Below are 19,251 nucleotides of genomic sequence, written 5' to 3' on the forward strand. Positions count from 1 at the left end.
TGCTCTTAACCACTGGGCCATCTCTCTGGCTCCTGTGTTAGTCTTTGAGTGTGTACAAGAACCCAGATGAAGCTATGTTTAGCTTGGTTTTGCAAGTCAAGCAAGTCCCAGAGGCCTTGCCGCTCAGTAATTCTCTCCAGGCTCCTGTCCAGTGTGCTCTGTGGCCTGCTGTGGCCACAACTTAACAATCTTAAGTCAGTGGTGCAGGTCTAACACAATGCCACACACTGAGTAAGTTATAAAGCACATAAGCATTTCTCATGGTTCTGGAGGCTCTGGAGGCCAGGCAATCCAAAATCAAGATACCCACCATCTTCCAAGATAGCACCTTGAACACTGTGCCTTCTGATGGGAAAGCTACTATATCCTCACATGACTTAGAAAGACAGTCACCCCATCCCACAAGACCTTTACATAATGTCACTAATGCCATTACTGAGCCTCAGTTCCAACACTGCTGCCCTGGAGACCGAGTTTCCATGTGAGTTTTGAAGAGGGACTCAAACCATGTCCCTGTGGCAATATGGCAGTACTGTGGGTGTGTGAAAGGTCAACCCATGCACAGTGGGCTGCAGACTGGAAACTGAGCTAAGGCCTGCCCCCCTCCAGGAGCTTGGCAAGCAAGCTTCAGCTCCGTGTCTCCCTGTCGCTCTCCCTCCCAGTGAGCAGCCCAATGGAACCCTCAGCATCTCATTTCGAATACCACCCAAGGCTCCTGAGGGGTGAGGAAGGATGTTGGCCCTGGATAACATCAGGAAGGAGAGTACAGACTGAAGATAAACTCATCATTAACTTCCAACAGCACCATTTCTGTCAGGGAGTGAGCCCTTTGCACAGAGCTGTAAAGACTGATACTTCCGTACCAGCTTTTACAAGAAGGAAAAAATGAATACTCTCTGACAGTACAGGCTTGTAATCCCAGCACTCAGGAGAATGGGCAGAAGGGCTGCAAGTTCAAAGCTGCCTGGGCAACTTAAGGAGATCCTTCCCCAATACAAAAGGAGGGAGGGGCTGTGAATTCATAGCTCATTGATAGAGCACTTGATAAGCCCTAAGCTGTACAAAGCCCTGGGTTCAATCTTCAGCACAAAGAAGGGGCTTTGTTGCAGATTGATTGGCGGGAGACAGAGACAGCTCACTCTGTCTCCATCCTCCCTCCCATAGCAAGGAACAGATAGGCTGGCTCTCTCTGTTGCCCTCTCCTGTCCTGTAGAGTCTGGTTGGTTTTAACAGGTCTTGGTGAAGGGCTTGGTCTCTTCCTAGGGCACTGGTAGCTACTGACTGCATCTATTGCTTCTAATTGTGGTTCCAGAGGCCTGTTCTGCCCCTCAGCTTCTGCTCAGGGTGAAGCCCTGTGGCACTGCAGGGCTCGGGGTGGGGATGGGGCGAGGGGTAGGGGTAGGAGTAGGGTGGCATTTTAGGTGGGGCCTCAGGGCTCTGCACCTTCATCCTGAGAAACAGCTCCCCTAAGTTTTTACAATCAGAGAAGTTGCCATGGCATGGCTCTGTTCTGCCAGTCCCCACCACAATCTAACTCTGGTATTCCATGCTGGAGCCACTGTGGATGGATGACAGTGTCAGCTCTTCATGGAGCTGGTTCCACACCAGGCTGTCTGAGACTCCAGTCTACCATCTTACCCCTCAGGAAGTAAAACCCTGTTCTCTTGGGTTTTACTGGAATTCATGTAATAAAGTCACCATAGAACCATTTATACCATTGCGGAGATCACCTATTCCGCGCCTCTGTCCTTTCTCCAGCTGACCTTTTTACCTTTGATGATAAAGCCTTTCTACATTTTGCACACTGCCTCCCAGTCGGGGGTGGTTTGCATGACTCTTCTCTGATCCTCTGGGCTGCCCTTTTACCTTTCTAGTAATGCTCCTCGGTGCACAGGTTTTTTGTTTGTTTGTTTGGTTGGTTGGTTGGTTTTTTGGTTTTTGGTGGGTTTTTTTGTTTTGGTTGTTTTTTTGTTTGGTTGTTTGGTTGGTTGGTTTTTTTTTGTTTTGTTTTGTTTTTTGAGACAGGGTTTCTCTGTACAGCCCTGGCTGTCCTGGAACTCCCTTTGTAGACCAAGCTGGCCTCGAACTCAGAAATCCGCCTGCCTCTGCCTCCTGAGTGCTGGGATTAAAGGCGTGCGCCACCATGCCCAGCTCAGCGCACAGTTTTTAATTTTGATGAAGACGAATGTATCTACTTTTAAATGTTGTTGCTTGCCAAAAAAAAATCCACAGCCAGGAATAGTTTTCTAAATCCAAAATCACAAAGGTTTTCATCTGGGATTTTCTTCTAAGGGCTTTATAATTTTAGTCCTTTGAGGTCTTTGATCCCTTCTGAGTTCATCTTTGTGCATTGTGTGAGGGAAAAGTCTAACTTCGGTTGTCCTGGACTCGTTTGTTAAAGGGACTTTGCTTCCTTCCATAATAGCCTTGGTATTCTTGTCAATGGCAAATGACCACAGAGGAACACAGATGTGCCCTCAAGGCATTAGTCTGCATGTCTGTTTCGATGACCATAGCTTTGTAGTAAATTTTTGATTTGACTCTCCAGCTTTAACATGGAGACTTTACTGTGGCTATCCAGGTAACATTCTAGGTCTCCTTCAGGTGCCTAAGAGGCTGGTGCCTGATGTTGTAACAGGCCAACACACCTCCATCAGTCCACCTTAAGAAAGAAAGCACTTTGGCATGAGGCTCTCAGGAAGAAGGAGGCTGCCATATCTGCCTGCTTCTGTAAAGACACATTGGCCAGACTATCAGTAGAAGACAAGAGTCAAGGGTCAGGCCAGCTATCAATGCCACCATCGCCTCTAAGAAGGGCACTCCACTTCCTGTGTCTACCTTCTCCCCGGCAAGAGTGGTTTGAATCAAGGTTAGGGCATACAGCCAGGCTTGGCTACTGGCTAGCTAACTGCTGGTCAGGTCATTGTCATAGGCTGTGGATAACGGCTTCTTGGACTAAAATCATCAACTGAGATTGGTTTCAGTATTATTCCCCTCTCTTCCTCATAGATTGGCCACTGACTATTTGTGAGCAACATTCCCACACTCAGCGCCATAGCTGGAATTCTCTCCCACCTCCAGCTGCATCTTGTTGGATGAGACCAGTCTCCCTGACACATCCAGGATCCTGGAATATCCTTGTATTGCCCACCCCAAGTCCCTCCGCATGGCTACCCTCTCATCCCCTTTCCTGAAGCACTCACAGAAATTGTAGACCCTGTTGTCTCTCCTCCAGTCATCAAGAAGCTGTGCACCCCACCTGTTCAGGTCCACTGCTCTTGTTTCTTGCCCTCTAGAGACCACCTGGCAAAGGTGCCCTTATAGAGAGGAATACATATGACATAGGGCTGTAGCTCACCTACTAAGGCTGTACAACTTGCTCTCCAGACCCGTGTGGTGCCTCCCCTTATAACAAGACTCTACCTTATGGGCCTGTCTCTTCCTGCCTTAGGCCAGTGCCTATAGTGCAGACCTGAGTCCTGATCCAGTGCAAGCCTGGGTCCTCCTCAGCCTGTGTGCTGCCAGCAAGAGTTTCAGAGGCCACTGACACCTCCCAAGCAGGCCTGGGACTCCTAGCCCAGATGGAGGGGGATGTCCACTCCTGCTCTCTGCCTTCCATGGCTGGGAGATGAAGATACCCTACCTAGTCCCTTTCCCTTGTCCAGCTCAGCTCTGAGGTAACTCTCCCTAGGGATAATTCCGGGGAGCAACAGCTAGGAGTCCCATAACAGCCTCACCAGGGACAGATACGTCCAGAATAATCATGAAGAAAGACACTGCTCAGAGTGGCTATGTCTCTGCTGAGCTGCCACATGGCACCTACTTTTTAGTGTTCTAGCCCTGAGTGAGGTCATTATCTGTGGATGTATACAAAGGTCAGAGAGTGGCATTGTCCAGGAGATGAGGTATGTGTGTGTGGTGGTTGGGGGAGAGGGGTTGGTGGACGGCTTTACCCAGAGTAGGCCCAGAGTGCATGCAACTGCCATGGAGACCTGCCAGATACCCTGACCCTGACCCACATATACTGAAGCAATATGGCTAGACTTTCTAGGCCACACTTTAAACAACAGTGGAGCTCCCAAGGAGTTAGGTGGTGGGTGTTCTACATGTCCATGGGCTTCTTCCTAAAGCAAATGGAAGTTCACTGTGGGGGGTGGGGATGCCAGGCCTAACCCACCAGACAGCATTCATCTCCATAGCTATTTACCAGGTATGTTCAATTGGCTGTACCCAACTGGTGGTGGCGGCGCATCCCTTTAATCCCAGAATGTGGGAGGAGGCAAATGCAGGCAGATCTCTGAGTTCTAGGCCAGCCTGGTCTACAGAGAGAGTTCCAGAACTACACAGAGAAACCCCACCTAAAAAAAAAAATAATAATCGGTCTTACCCCAGAAATGGCTGTTTGGAACATAGAATAAGTGGGGATCCAGGTCAGCTTATGAGCCATGTCCATCACACACAAGTGACGAAGGCCAGAGGCAAGAATGTCTCCATGCTTTTGGGGTTTCAGGGGCTTTACCTATATGACTACAAGACCCTTTTATTCCAAACCTCTAATGCTGGAAGCACTGTGACACCTTACCTTCTTCTCTCAGGGAAGAAGCTGGAATTTCGGGGAGGAGGACAGGTAAAGCATTTGGCTCAGTAGAAATGCCCCTCTAGAGATGTGGATGAGGCTCTTGTCCTCTGTCCCACACACTCAGGGATCTGACCTTTGCTCTGCAGGCAGAGTCCCTGCAGGCTTCTGATTGATGTTGGTTTTACAAAATGAACAATCAGGCTACCTGGATTGCAGAAGAACGGATCAGAAGCTGGCAGCTGTCTAAGTAGAAGAGTTTCACAGGGAGCAGGCAGAAGCCACGTACAGAAAGGAAAGCAGACGAGTCCAGTGGGACAGGTCGGCTCCTACTGCCCAGGGCCCAAGGGGAAAGCCCCACTCCTACTGCGCAGGGCCCTGAGATTACTGGCACACTGGTTCCCCTGCACCTGTGAAAGCTTTGTCCAAGCACATCAGACCTGCCTGGGTACTCATGTCTAAGCTCCCTCTCTCCTCGGGGACCTGTCTCAGAGTCAGGGCAGCAAAGCAGGAAAACGGTTCCAGGGATACAAGGACAGCTGAGCCCAGAGCTGAGTATATTGGATCATCTCCTGCTGGGGCACTCAGACAGAGACAGAAGTGGGCTTCTGTAGGGGCATAGCTGCGGCCTGTATGGGTGGCCCAACCTTGTCTGAGCAGGCCTTCTCTCAGCTGGCCTGGGTACGGAGACATGCCCAGACTTCCGGCTGATCAAAGGGACCTAGGATTCAGCAGAGCCGAGCAGCTGCCAGAGTGCTGCCTTGATGTGGAGCGCCCGCAGGCAGGGGTTTGGGGCAAGCAGGGGGTAAGTACAGGTAGGACCACCCTTGAGCAGGATGTGTTTGTGTTGTCTCTGTCCTGCATCCCATGCACCCCATGCACTCATGACTACGCCAGCAGCCGTCAAGTCCGGGAAGCGAGGGCAACCCCAAAATGCAGACCTGAAGCTCAGCATCTCCGTCCTGGGACCTGACCTAGGACTAGGAGGACTTTCTGGGAACTTATTTAAGTAAATGGGGAAACAGCACCCTACCTTCCAGAGCCCACAAAGGGGCAATCTCCTAGGCCTATCTTGGTCTGAGAGCCCTGTATGAAACCCTGGATATCATCCTGACCTAACACAGTAATGAGACTGAATTTCCTCCAGACCTAGAGAGAAAAGGCATAGAACGCTATATCGTTCTTGAGTCAGCAAAAGGTGGGAGGGACAGCTCTTTCGGTCCATTGCCCAGGCTCTACAGGGCCACTCAGGGTCCTGCTTCCTTCTGGCAGAGATCCCGATGCCATTTGCTGAGACATCTCTAGAAAAGTGGCTGTCCTGATCGCCTATGCTGCCTCCATGCTGCCAGCTGCCCCCGGAGCCCACTTTCCTCTCACCAGCCTCCCTATAGCATCTGCTTCTTTCCTCAGGGTGCTGCCCAGGGTGGGCTTGCTACAGAGCTATGGGCACCCTAGGCTTTCCATATTTCCCAGGCGCCACACCTCCTCCTAAGAGGTCGAAGTGTCGTCACCTGTCTCTCGAGCCTAGTCCATGCCTCTGGCCCCTGCTTGCACCACTTTGTACCTGTAACAGATGGCAGTGACTTTGACTGAAGGATGATCACGAAGTCAGAGAGAACATGAAACATGTTGGTTCCACCAGCTGGGGGAGGTAGTGTCAAATCACAGGAAACGGGGGAGGGGGAAGGGGTGGGGGTGGACAGTAGGCCTGGTAGGAATCAACAGACCTCCAGCCTGTTCCTAAGTCCCTCTGAGAAGTCAGAGCTCAGTACCCTGCCCCCCACCCCTGCCCCCAGATCCCTTCAGGACTCTTATGGAGGAAGCTGGGTGCTTGGGGCCAAGCATTCTGTTGCCCCCTCATCTTAGTTTCATACTCTGTGAATATAGAAAATAGCTTCAAATGGCTTGAAGGAATGCAGTTTCTCTTTAGGTTGGTTTTCTACTCATTCATTTCTGCTTTCTATCTCATAACCATACCCCACTTTGGGCAGGCAAGGACCCCAAGACACCCCCGTTTACTGGTCATACAGTGGTTCCAGCACCCATCCTCCCAAAATCTCTCATTGTAACTCCATTCTGAACCGCCACAGGAGGTAGCCCTAACCAGGTAAAACCCTGGATTTGACATCCACTGCCCTAGAGATACCTGTGTCAAGCTATGCCACAGCTCAGCTGAGGGACAGCTAAGCTGTTGCTTGTGTTGCCTCATATGTGACTATAACTCTGCAGCCAGGGATACAGGGGCAAGTAAGACAAGGTCTGCTGGGAGCAGCTCTCATCACAGGGATAACCAGTTTCCAGCTGCCAGCACTTTGGGATTCAAGACCTCTCTCAGCAACTGTTACTCTAAAATGTATCGAGTCTCCCTTCTTCGTAGGTTGGGTGGGGTGACGAGGAAGGAAGCTGCATGGGTGAGCACAGTTGAACAGAAGCCCCAGGAGGTGGGGGTGGGGTGGGCAGCATCTTCACTCTGTTCCTCCCAAGATCTTGTCACCTTGACTACAGCTGGATGGCTTCAGCAGAGTCCCCTCTGCCATGATGTCCTTTTAGCTCCGGCTGCCTGAACATTTATTTCCTGCTCAGCCTACTTGCTTTTTATTGCTAAGGCTGACAGGTCCTGCCTACTCAGGACTGAGAGGACTGGTTGCCTAGGTCCCTCCCTGCCCCTTGACTATGAGCTGAGACAGAGGGACCTCTGTGGACTCAAAAGACAACACTCAGCATGGTGGTGATGGGGGGGGGCAGCTTATCTCCTGCATATTTGATATATCCCAAATGCACTTCCTCCCACCTCCAGAGGAGATGTGGATGCTATGCTGTGACCCGGGCTGCTCATGCAGCTGGTGAAAGGTAGACACTCACCACTGAATCTCAGGTTTATTTCCTTTCAGTCAAGGTTGAGGCAGGTAAGTTAGCTCAGGTGTCACCTAACTAGGTACACTCTCTGACAGCTTTCTGCTACTTTTCGTAAAGTGTCCTGATCAGTAAAAGTGAGAAGAGAAACTTGGCCTTGGCATGACAAACACATCTAAGGGCCCCTTCTTGGGAGCACTAAGGCCGCTTCCATCCCAGGTTTGAGACCCCAGAAGGGAGGGGAGGCTGCTGGGGACCTGCCAGTCCTTACATGCTCCCCTCAGGCTTCCTTAGTCAGCCCCTGGGCTGCTCGCATACATGGTTCCTCAAGATTATGGAGACTCCAGTATGGAGAGGAGCACCACTTTGGAGCACTATCTTGGCTGCCAGTAGTATGACCTGTGGGAAAGTGCTATGCTGTTCTTTTGCAGGTACAGTGATAAAGATTTCCCTAGAAAAGACAGCCAACCTATACAGCATCATAGCAAAGGCCATAGCCTAAAGACCTGCCATTTTGGGGTCCAGAAATGGCTCAGACACTGAGCCTACCCCAAGGAACTATCTAGGCTGGTCAACTTACAAAGAGGCATTCAGTGGTGATGGCATGTTGAGAGGCCAGAACACATGGGGAGCACAGAAAGCAAGTAGGAGCCCTGGCCATTGCAAGTCCTCTATTAAAAGTGACAGGGATCCAAGCTGTCCTGGCCAGGACATGCAGTGGACAGGGGTCCGTGAGTCAGGAGCAGTGTTACAGTAGAGGGATGTGAGGATATCTGCTCCGATAGATTGGTTTTCCATTGTTACTCTCAAGCAATGACTGCAGAGATTAATTGGATCACTTTCCTAGGAGTTAGGACAGGAAACCCACCCCCTAAGGTGGACAGAACCCCTGACGGGAGGACATCCTGAGGCATGGGTGATTGGGGGTTTTGCCACAAACCTGCAAAGCCCTGATTCAGCTGAATCCAAGAGCGCTGCACTCTATTGACACATAGTGGTAATCTATGACTCTCAACCATAAACCACATCTCGCTTTCTTCCCATTCCCAGATTAGGTATCTAGATTCAGTCTAACCTCAGCTATGATGGCCTCTTCATAGGATAAAGGGAACAGCAGGAGGGATAGTGCTGCCCGGCAGCAGCTAAGCAAGAAACTCCAGACCCAGCACCATCACCAGCTCCCAGGTAGGTCCCAGGTAGGGTCCCTTCTCCCCACAATCATCCCTGCAGCTGCGTGACAGTTGGTGGTCTGCCACACCTGGCCTGGAGTTGAGCTGCCCAACATTAACTCCTCGCTCTATTCCTTTTGCCAGAGGTCACCTACCACGCTGCACCCAAGCCTACAGACCTGCCTCTGCCCCATTGCTCTAGCACCTAAATAGTCACGAAGAGGGACCGTAACAGTCGCTGGCAATCTGCATCAACTGAAGTCATCTGAGCTGATGAAGGCTAGTTTTTTTTTTTTTTTTTTTGGCCAGTTTTCAGCCCCCTCATCCTCCTCCAAAACACGTCAGACGAGAACTGGAGCCGCTCAGGGGCGGCTAGAAAGGGCGTATGGATGTAGGAGTTGTTGCTGGGGGGTGGGGGGCAGCAGGTGAGTAGGGAAGTGACCGGACCAGGACTGAGTAGTAGAAGCGCTAAGAGAGCAAGCCGGTAAGGTGAAGGATGGAAAGGAGCAAAGAGATGCCGAATTCGGCTGGGGGCGGGGAAGCTCCTGATTGGCCAGCGGAGGACGTGATGTCACGTCCGGCGAGGGAAGCCCTGCCTCAGCTGCCCCCCCCCCCCGCCCTGCCCCCGCCCCCACAGGTGGTGCCGCCGCCCTGGGTGCTGGGCTGGGGGGGACACCTTAGGGGACCCCGGACTCGGCCTTTGCACTCCAGGCTCTCCCCGCCGCCTCCCATCTCACCCAGGCAACGGAGCACATCGCCTGGGCTGAGAGAACATTCCCTCCTCTCCCTCCGGAGAGCGAAGGGGCGCCCGGTGCGCCCCGATCGTGCCCCGCCTCGCCCCGCCCCGCCCCGCCCGGGCGCTCCCCTCTTCCCGCCCGCGCTCCCCGCCCCTCCCTGCCCCTCTCCGCGGCCGCCGTGGGGCCGGGCGGGCGGCGGGGGAGGCGCCGAGCCGGGGCTGCGCGTTCGCCCGCCGCGCTCTAGGCGGCCCGACTGAGCGGCCGGACCTCGCGCCTCGCGCCTAGCTCCCCGCGCCGCAGCCGCAGCCGGCTTTTGTTGTCTCCGCCTCCTCGACTGCCACCGCCTCTGGACCACGAGCGTCGCGCGCTGGGACCTTGGCTCTGCCCTTCGCGCACACTGGGCTGAGCGGGCCGGCCGGGACCGAGGGAGGCGCGCACCGGCGGCCAGGGAGCCTCGGGCCCCGCCATGGAACTCCGGACCCGAGGCTGGTGGCTGCTGTGCGCGGCCGCCGCGCTGGTCGTCTGCGCCCGCGGGGACCCCGCCAGCAAGAGCCGGAGCTGCAGCGAAGTCCGCCAGATCTACGGGGCTAAGGGCTTTAGCCTGAGCGATGTGCCTCAGGCAGAGATCTCGGGTGAGTAAGGGCGCTGCGTCCGGGGGCACCGGACCCTAGCACTCGGGAGGTCTGATCTGGGCCCCTACCCGCGCCGCAGCTAGCCCCGGGCGCCAGAACCCGCCGCCTGGACTTGGAGTGGCCTCCTGCTCCTCAACTGGTCTATACCCCACGGCCCTCGCCCCCGAGCTCCGATCCGCTCTGTTGCTGCCCAGTTCCCAGCCACTACGCTCTAGAGTCCCTTCCCCATAGCAATCTGCGCTCCCTTTGGGTTAGGGTTGTTGCTGGGCGTCTTTGGTCCCCGGCTTGGCCCACTGTGCTGGCGGGGCAGCAATCCCAGCTCCGGGACAGCGTGCCTGCCGCCCTTGCGGCGAAGCAAGCGGTAGCTCTGGGACGGTCTATTGGGTCGCATATCCCGGTTGCAGTGGGCTAGGAACTTCTCTATGCGGATCTCTCCCAGAGGCGTCAAGGGTTCTGCTTAGGAATTTACGCGGATCCACAGCAGGAGCCGCCTAGGTGGGATTTATGGGGGAGATCCTACACTTCAAGCCTGGGTTCTAAGGAAATGTGAGCCCGCTGCGCGATTCAGGGGACCCCAGGGCTCGAGGGGATTCCTACCTAGGAACTTGTGCCCGCCAGCGCCCCTATCCTAGCACACTCGTGGTCTGACCGGGCGCTCCGGGCCGCCTGGAGCTGCGAGCCCAGCTGCAGGTGGTCGGCGTCTTGGATCCCGCCCAGGGGCCTTGTCATCTCTTTGTAAGAAGAGCGGCCCTCCTGGCGGCGGCCTCGGCCCTGCAGCTGCTGAGAGCAGCCCTTCCCCTCCCTTCCCTTCCCTGCTGCCTCAGGAGCTCTGGGAACCGAATCTTTATGAGCTTGGAGTGCCTATGCAATGTCCCAAGGACCTCCCAAGCCCCAGGCTTTGCTCTTAAATGTGTGGGGAGCTTTCCTGGATAAGTGTAACACCAGGGCCTTGGTGAGCAGGGAATTCCTGCTGTGGGATTCTTCTGAAACTGAGGGGGCTTGCAGACTAGAGACCAAACTCAACTGGTGTCGTAGGCACTCTGAATGAGGAAAGTAAGAGTATTGCCCAGAGGGGTGGCCTGTGGCCCCAACTTGCTTGGGAATGGCAGTAGATAGCCAGCCATGGAGAACCCTGTTTCTGGGGAGAGACAGAACCCACAAGACACATTGTGTGGCCTGAGTCTCTTGACTATCTCCCTCTCAAATGCCCTCAGAACAGGCCTTTCTATGCCTCTCTCTACATACAGCCCTGCCATTGCCAAAGCCACCTCCTACAGTTCTCTGGGCACTGTCACCCGGTGCCTGGCAGCAGCAGGTATAGTTTGGTTGGTACCCTGCTCACTCTACCCACCTCCAAACACACAGAAATAGGAACATATACCCTGACATCCTTGTGTATCTCTTATCCCTGCCAGACGTACCCTGCTCCGCACACATACCAGCCTGAGGCCTTCCAGCCTACATCTTACCTTGGCATGGATATGCCACCCATCTTAATGCCTTCTTGGAGACCTTCTTGAGCTTGTACCCACCCACAGCTACTGTGCCCGAGTAGGCAGGGACTGGCAATGTAGGCAGTGACAAGGGCAGTGAGAGGGCAAAATAAAGAAGCAGAGGTGTGGTCCTTCCAGAGAGCCTGGTTCTTACTACCCTGCAGTTGGGGAATGTGGGGGATTAGGAACAAGACAAGCAAAAGGCTTTGATGTCTGTGAGGACAGCCGTAGATGCCCATCCAGCTGGGGTGTGTAGGCACCCTGCAGAATTACAGCAGTCATACTGGTTGGGGCCCAGTGTTTGTTCAGAGACACCCTATTTATTGACATGCAAGGCTGGGGCCTATGTTTTCCCATCATCCCTATTGGTGCACCTCAGAACTGGTGCCACACTTTTCTGGAACCCCATGGGCTGCACCTCACAGCCCTCAGAGTGGGAGAATACCTCCAAGCCCCAGGGCACTAAAGAGAGTATTAGCATGTGGAGTGAGAAACAGGGTGACCTCCTAAGATAGCAGTAGCCCAAAGGGCAGCCAAGCTCAGGGTCCTGTCTGGTTCTGTGCCACCAGACCTGGACTCTGAGGACCAGGCGCCCTCTGGTGGCCCCTAATGGCGCAGTCCTCCCTGGAGCTCCTATGTAATCCCTTAGTTCCAAAGAGCTCCTACTTATAAGAAATATGGGAATACCCCAGGAGATAGGTGCCTGCTGAGGTTCAACTGGAGTCATTGGGTGATTAGGAGAGAGGAAGAGTGGCTCATGGGCAAATGGATGTCCTTTCCTGCCCCTGAGTCTTAGGGACCAGAAATAGCGGGAGACTTCCCTTTTATCAAACAGTACTATATGTAAGAGGCTGGCTCCTCACCGAAGGCACTGCTTAGTTTTCTGGATGGCCTTTCCAGGCAGCAGTGATGACAGCTGTCCCATTCTGTAGAGGAGAACTAGCCAGGGGCGGCCGCCACTACAGTGGTATCCTCCTTCTGTGCCAGGGCCCTGCCGGGGAGCAAGGTCTAGGTGAGGTTGCTAGGAGCCCACTGCTGAATCACAGCCATGGGCAAGCAAGTCTCTCTTAGCTGGCAGGACTGTTCTGGGCTATGTTCCTAAGTATACCCTCTGTAGTTAGCTCTATACCAGGGTTTTCCATTTGGATTCTAGGGTCAGAGACTACCCCTGCCTGGTCTCTGTTGTCAACACAAAGTCCATCCAGGCCACTGGCCACAACCAAGTAGGTTCTCTATAAACAACTGCAGATGAACACGTGTTTCTTGGCAGCTGTACCGCAGCCTGGAGGTGGAAGGTGGAGATGGCCTTAGCAGAGCGCACACAGCCCTCCTTAGGGTCCCCAGCCTGGGCAGAGTAGGGGCTGGGCATCAGAAGAACTTAAAACTATCAAGCTTCTATGTCCTAAAATCACAGTGTTCCTGTCTGCCTGCCAGCTAAGGTGGGCACCTCATACCAAAACCCCACAATGACTATTCACTAAGCTCCCAGCAGGACTCTAAGTCTCTATGTGAGCTTTGGCCTTCTGTACAGTAGTTCGGAATCCAAGGTCCTCTTGTTCCTGTATGCCCTTTCCACCTCTTAGGAGTTGTCTGACTTTCTGTAGAAGCCAACTAAGGTCTGTGGCTCTCAGAAGTCACTGGCACATTCGCCACCCTGGACTGAAAGTATCTGCGTGCCCTATTCTGCCCAGGAAGAGACACCCCTGTGTGGCTCAGCCTGAAGCCTGGGGTGGTCCTCATACCCTAGTGTGCTGCTTAGAGCTTGACTTTCATCATCCCCAGCACAACGGTCGTCGGGCTTACGTGTACCCAAGGGAGCCATGTTCCAGCACGGCCGTCTGCGTGATGCAATGACCTGGGTCCTTGCTGTAGCACTGCGGCTCTCGTGCTGGACAGGCCATCCTGTTTCTCCATGGAAACTTCCTCTCTTGGGCTCCAGAGGCTTTCTGCAGAGTCAGCACATACTGCACAGGTGATAGTGTCCATCAGCTGAGAGGGTTCCTGATGAACTGGCTCCAAAGAGGCATTTTCACAACTACCCCGGGAGCACTGGGTGAGAGGGACTGTGTGAGCCACTGGAGAGAAGAGGACATCAAGGCCAGAGAGGCCACATACCGTTCTTAGGGCATTGTCTGACAAATGCCAAAGCCTGTGCTGGCAGCTATTCCTCAGTAAAGCCGGAGCAGACCTCCTTTCTAAGGCTCTGTGTTCTGGAAGCGTCACACTGTCTCAGCTTGGAGACCTGAAGTAGGATTTTGCAGTGCAGGTTTTGTGGGCCTTCCCTAGCTCTAGACATATAACAGGGGTGACCCAAAGTGTGCAAAGAGGTATCGTGACTGCCTCCTGTGGGCCGAGGACAGAACCTCAGATTGTCAATAACAACAGAGAGGCAAACTGATCTTGATGAGACTAGGTCCCAAAAGAATAGTAGGCAGACGCCCTGTACACAGGGCTAGCCAAGGAATATGGTAGGGGCTCTGACAATGATAGTGACACTAGAATACTAGTGCAAGTCTCTACTGACAGGCCTACTCTCACCTCACCCGCCAAAGTACTGGGGCTTTACTGTCATGTATGCCAGCCAAGCAACGGGATGCACTTTAGAGCCAGGTAGGTTCAGCCAGTGTACGAACACACCTCCATTTATACCATGGGTCCTGTAGTCCAGCTGTCACTTGCAGGGACAGGTGGACTCTTTCTTAAACAAGACTGTCCTCTTCAGGCTGGGTCAAGAGGGATTTCAGGGTCTTTGCTATGTCAGAACATAGGCAGAGCCTCCACCCCCACCCCGCCCCTGAAGTTCAAGCCTCTGTCCAGCCCTGACCTACCCTGACTGTGGGCACAGTCATGTGGTGTTGGATGCTACCCATGTCCTTTAGTGGCTATAGGCTGTTGCCTCTCACCTGGAACCCAAGCACCTTGCTGATGCCCTACTGGCAGCGTTTCTTGGTGGTGATTAAGAGCAGGCCTGGGTCGGCACCTGTATTGCTCGAATTCTCCCGTATGTTTTGAGGCATGGTTCCCTAGGTTGATATGGTCCTCTCTTCCTTGAACTCAGCTCCAACACCACCACCCACACCATAAAGATTCCATTGTTCTGGGTTCTTACCAGAACACGGGGGAAACCAGGGGTGCCTAGACGTCTAACTTGTTGCCCATCAGCACCCCATGCCAGGGAAGCTCTTGAGTGTGAGGGGAACTCCCTGCCACCCATTGAGTGACAAGCATCCTTGGTGACTCCCTTAGGAGCCACCTACCCTCAGCTCCTCCTCTGCCTATGCCCACAGTATTATCTCCCACTGGATTCTCATTGCCCTGGCATATAACTCCATCCCCCTAGACCAGTCCCTCCTGTGCTCACTCAGGGCCACCTCTGCCACTGTTGTCCCCAACATTCCCTGACAGGCATATACACTCCTGCTCTGAATCTCACCTGAGCAGGTCTTGGGTCCATTTGTATGGTGAACACTCCCAAGTTCTCCCTGTGTGCCAAGCAGGGGACCAGCCCTGGAAATCCTAGTGTTTTCATTTCCAGAACCACAGTACCAAAGCAAATGGGAAGATGTGACTGCAGACATTGCTTCATGGTTGGGGTACTGGGAGCCTGAGGCCAGGCACCAGACAGGGTTATTCCCTTTCTGCAGCGGAGGGAGAGCCCAGTGTCTCCCAGCATCCTTGAGATGTGCTGGTGTCCCTGACTTAAAAACCCACACTTTAATCTTTGCATAGCTTCTCCCATACATCTATTTCTTATAAAAACACAGTTTTAAAAAGAACAGTTGTCTTGGATTAGGGCCCGCTCATATACTCTTAATAGTTAATGTCTGCAGAAACCTCACAAATATTCTTGAGTTTGAATGGGGGAATCATACTCGCATGTACGGGGTTTTGGGGACTCAGCAAGGAAGGACCCCATGATGTCTACGTCTCATTCTCGGTACTGATTCAGCATGTTCTGTCCGGCTGCTGAAATCTCGGCTCTCTGTTTCATTCAGAGTCACACCTTTCCCCACCTGCTCCTTACCTTGCCCACCTGAAGTCCTCTCATCAGAGCTTCTCCCCGTGGCTGACCCCTGCCTCCCCAGAAGACCTTCCTTCCACGTCAGGTGGCAGGCCAGGGTTTTCTTGCTGATATGCTAGGTCTAACGATGCTCTCTCAGTGGCCGGACCCATAACTGCTAACCAGTGAAACATCTCTGTGGTATGTCACAGAGCCAGGATCGTAGTCTGAAGACCCCTGGCTGGCAGTCAGTGGCACCAGAGGTCCTCAGACAGACCACCTGTGAACAGAAGAGTCAAGCCAGATGGGAGGCTCAACCCTAGGACAGATTTTCAAGGAAAGCGGAGAGCAAGGGGCGGAGACAAGACTGGGTTTGGTGGAAAGCCCCAAAGCATGCCAAACAGGCCGTCTCCCCCGGGGCCAGGGCCAGCCAAACAGGCTGCTGCTCACTTGTACAAAACGCTCCCTAGATCCTGAGGACTTGGCCAGGTGACAGGGCAGCCCCTGAGGGCTCCGTCAATCTTGCTCCCTGGCCATCTGCCCGATCTCCCCCAACCCTGGGAAGCCAGGGCCAGGACAGAGAGGAAAACAGACCAAGAGCAAGCCCTCTGTGGACCGAACCCAGAGGCCAGTGCCAGGAGGTCAGCATGCTGTGTCTTTGTGTGGGCGCCACAGGTGGATGAGGCGAGCTCAGTTGGCCTCTAGCCAGTGCTAGGGCCTGTGTCTGGGTGGCTCAGAAAGGAAGCCCTGTAATCTACCTAGGGGATGAGTGCTCCAGAGCCGCTGGTGGGCAGAGCACTGCTTAGCATGCACATGGGAAACTGAGTCCCAGAGATTAAGCCAAGGTGGAGCCTCTCTAGAGGTCCAATACCCTGACTAGTTCCTATTTATAGTCTGAGTAAGTCAGTGGCCCAGCCCAGAGTTGGCAAGTGCCTGTGTGGGTCCCAGCTTGTGGTACTAACCTGAGTACTCACACTGCCTTATTTAAACTGAGGAGACCTTTAAGTAAGCCTGTCTCATAGGTACTGAAATAGTGTCCACGCTGCAAGAGTGAGACCATAGGGCGGAGATCTAGTTCTCAAGCCACAGACTCCCTCAGGTGCAAAAAGGGACAGAGGACTAAGGCATCAGAAGCCAGCACTGGAAAGATCAGGTTAGGGGAGCGTGTCCTAAAGGGCCTTGGCTAGCTGACTGAAGGGACAGAGGTACAAACTCAGCACATCCTCAGCTGTCCACACCCAGGTAGATCTTTTAAGGTCAGAGCTGGCCTTTTATCGGTCCCAGATGCCTAAGCCAAGCTGGCCAGGCTGTAAGGCCTTTTTCCTTTAGCCCCTGACTCAACATGTTTAAGATCTAGTGAGAAATTGAGTCAGGGCTTCCAGACACCCCCACCCCCCAAAACCCAGTAGTCCCCAGACTACAGTGGTCATAAGCCCACCAGCATCTAGTGAGGATGGTGTGTTCAAGTAGCAATACTACCAGATGTGGGACAGGAGGGCGCTGATGAGACCTTGAACAGGTGGCCCACCTCCCCATAGGCCGTTCTGGCTTACTGTAGCCTCAGAAACACCTCCAGAAGGATTCCCAGACTCTAAAGATAGCTGTTGACCATATCCCAGACGGTGATCTGTGGGTGGCCATCCCTCCTGTTGTGACCGGGGCATCTTCATTGTCTGTGGCTACCTGTGGTCCTCAGAATCCAATCTGAAGGTGACCTGTGGTGACGTCTGAGTGTGTCCTCAAACATCGTGGCCGCAAGTGCCCATCAGAGGCTCTGGGGGCTACAGGGAATACATCCCACCCACCTGTGACCATCTGTCAGTCTCTGGGGAGAAAGCTGATGCCACCTGCTGCTGGGGTTGGCTCAGACGTTTACACATCTACAGTTGTCATGGAGCTCGGGACACACTGGACCACACAGTTATCTAGAAGGAGGAGGTTCTTACTAATTCACTGTAATTCTTAGTAAGTTACCAAAATCCCTAGTAATTCACCATTTTTAACTTCTGTCCCTCCTACACTCTTGTTGTAACAGTACCCAGAAATCTCTGTACATCCTGATATCCTAGGACTCCCAGTTGGCACACCTTACCCAGCACGTGTTCATATGGGGCTCTGGGCTTATGGCCATAGGTCAGATACCCTGGGCATACCCTCTATGAGTGATGTGATAATCCTGACCAGAATCCACCGTGTGGACCTTTGGCAATGCATTGTTCCTAGCAGTTCGTGGGTGCCGTATTTAGCTTTCTTCTCTGTGAGCTCTTAGGATCTTCCACAAACACCAGTGGCACCAGGAGAAGGACTTAAGTGGAAGGTGTAGGCTCACCAAAGTCAGGGGGACCTTGGGTAGGGAGAGGAAGTGGAGTTGGATCCAAAGGCTTACAGTTGAGCATTAAAGTGTTAGTGCAAGTCAGGGGTCCTTATAGGAACACAAATGAAACTCAGCATTCAGGAATGTGGGTAAGGTGACTGATTCCCATCCAGGCTGGGAATAACAGAACCTGGGGCTTGACCAGTGTAAAAACCACTGATATTTTTCATGTGCCTTTACTTTTGTAGGAGATAGCTTAGAATATAGCACACTTGCCATAAGTTTGAAACTTCAGTGAACAGTAAACCAGCTACCAGGTCTCACAACATGGTGTGTTCATAGGGAAGGGCACACCACTGTGTTCTGCAGTGTTCCAACAAACGCTCATTGAGTTTTGTGGGAGATGGAGGCTAGCTCCTTGGGTCAAAGAGAAGGCCCAAGTGGCCTCCGTAGCCTTCTCATCTCATGCTTCCAAACTAAACCCAGTTCTGAAAAATTGACAGCCTCCACCAGATGGCACTGGGGCTCAGAACGGAGCCCAAGTCCAGCTGAGTGACTAAGAGAGCCTGCCATTCCAAGGGCTGGGCTAAGAAATCAGTGTGATCACCAGTGTGGACAGTAGTGATGTATAGCAGGGTTACAGGGTACTCTAAAGCCTCTAGGGGTGCTGCAAGAGCACCTACTGTGTGCTGGGTGCTATTCTTGGTGCTGATACCTAGCGGCAGACAGAGCGCTCTTCAGGCTGTGCAGCTAATGGGGTCCTTGAAGGCTGGCATGTGTCAAGTTTGCCTCTGAGCATGGCCTTGCTTGACTCACAACCAGATGTTGCACAGATCACTTAAAAGTGCAGGGAGACCACTGTGATGGTGCAACAGATAAAAGTGCTCGCTGCACAAGCCTCAAAACCTGTTTGATCCCCAGAACCCGGGTAAAAGCAGGAGAGAACGGACAGCAGAGTTATGCTCTGACCTCCACATGAGCACAGCACCCACACATACACATATACTCACAACAACAATAAGTATAGGGAGGGTTACAAGTGGGGCTCCATGGTGGATCTTTGGCTTATTAGCACATGCAAGACCCTGGGTTTTGGCCCCAGCACCACGAGGAGCTAAGAAACGAGGGCCTTGGAGCCACACACCTGCTGAAGTGATCCAACCCTAGGCTGCACAGGACAGGTCCAGGGCTCCCAGACTACTGTCCTGCTGTGCAGTCTTGGCTTTCTCTTGACATATCATCAAGATGGTTTAAGAAGCTCTAGCCATGTCGGGCGTGGTGGTGTACACCTTTAATCCCAGCACTCCGGAGGCAGAGGCAGGCGGATTTCTGAGTTCAAGGTCAGCCTGGTCTACAAAGTGAGTTCCAGGACAGCCGGGCTATACAGAGAAACCCTGTCTGGGGGGTGGGGGGAAAGCTCTAGCCACCTGCGGAGTCACAGTATGATGGCCCCAGCCTTCTGTGTTATTCATCTGGT

General features: G+C 53.3%; 1 protein-coding gene and 1 long non-coding RNA gene across 2 annotated transcripts in view; one reads left to right on the forward strand and one right to left on the reverse strand.

The window, feature by feature from the left end:
- Gm29481 overlaps positions 1-17,041 on the reverse strand; it is a 44,107-nt gene extending 27,066 nt beyond the window's left edge. The window contains exon 1 of the long non-coding RNA XR_003947946.1: positions 10,565-17,041. This is a non-coding gene — a long non-coding RNA (predicted gene 29481). The remainder of the gene's footprint in view (positions 1-10,564) is intronic.
- The window catches only part of Gpc1 (glypican 1), a 28,567-nt gene continuing 18,830 nt past the window's right edge, over positions 9,515-19,251 (forward strand). Inside the window, exon 1 of the mRNA NM_016696.5 lies at positions 9,515-9,967. Within this exon, the coding sequence (NP_057905.1) occupies positions 9,802-9,967 (166 nt within the window). The 5' untranslated portion in view covers positions 9,515-9,801. The remainder of the gene's footprint in view (positions 9,968-19,251) is intronic.

The sequence above is a fragment of the Mus musculus genome, chromosome 1 (genome assembly GCF_000001635.26).
Source record: "Mus musculus strain C57BL/6J chromosome 1, GRCm38.p6 C57BL/6J".
In the NCBI taxonomy this organism is placed as follows: Eukaryota; Metazoa; Chordata; class Mammalia; order Rodentia; family Muridae; genus Mus; species Mus musculus.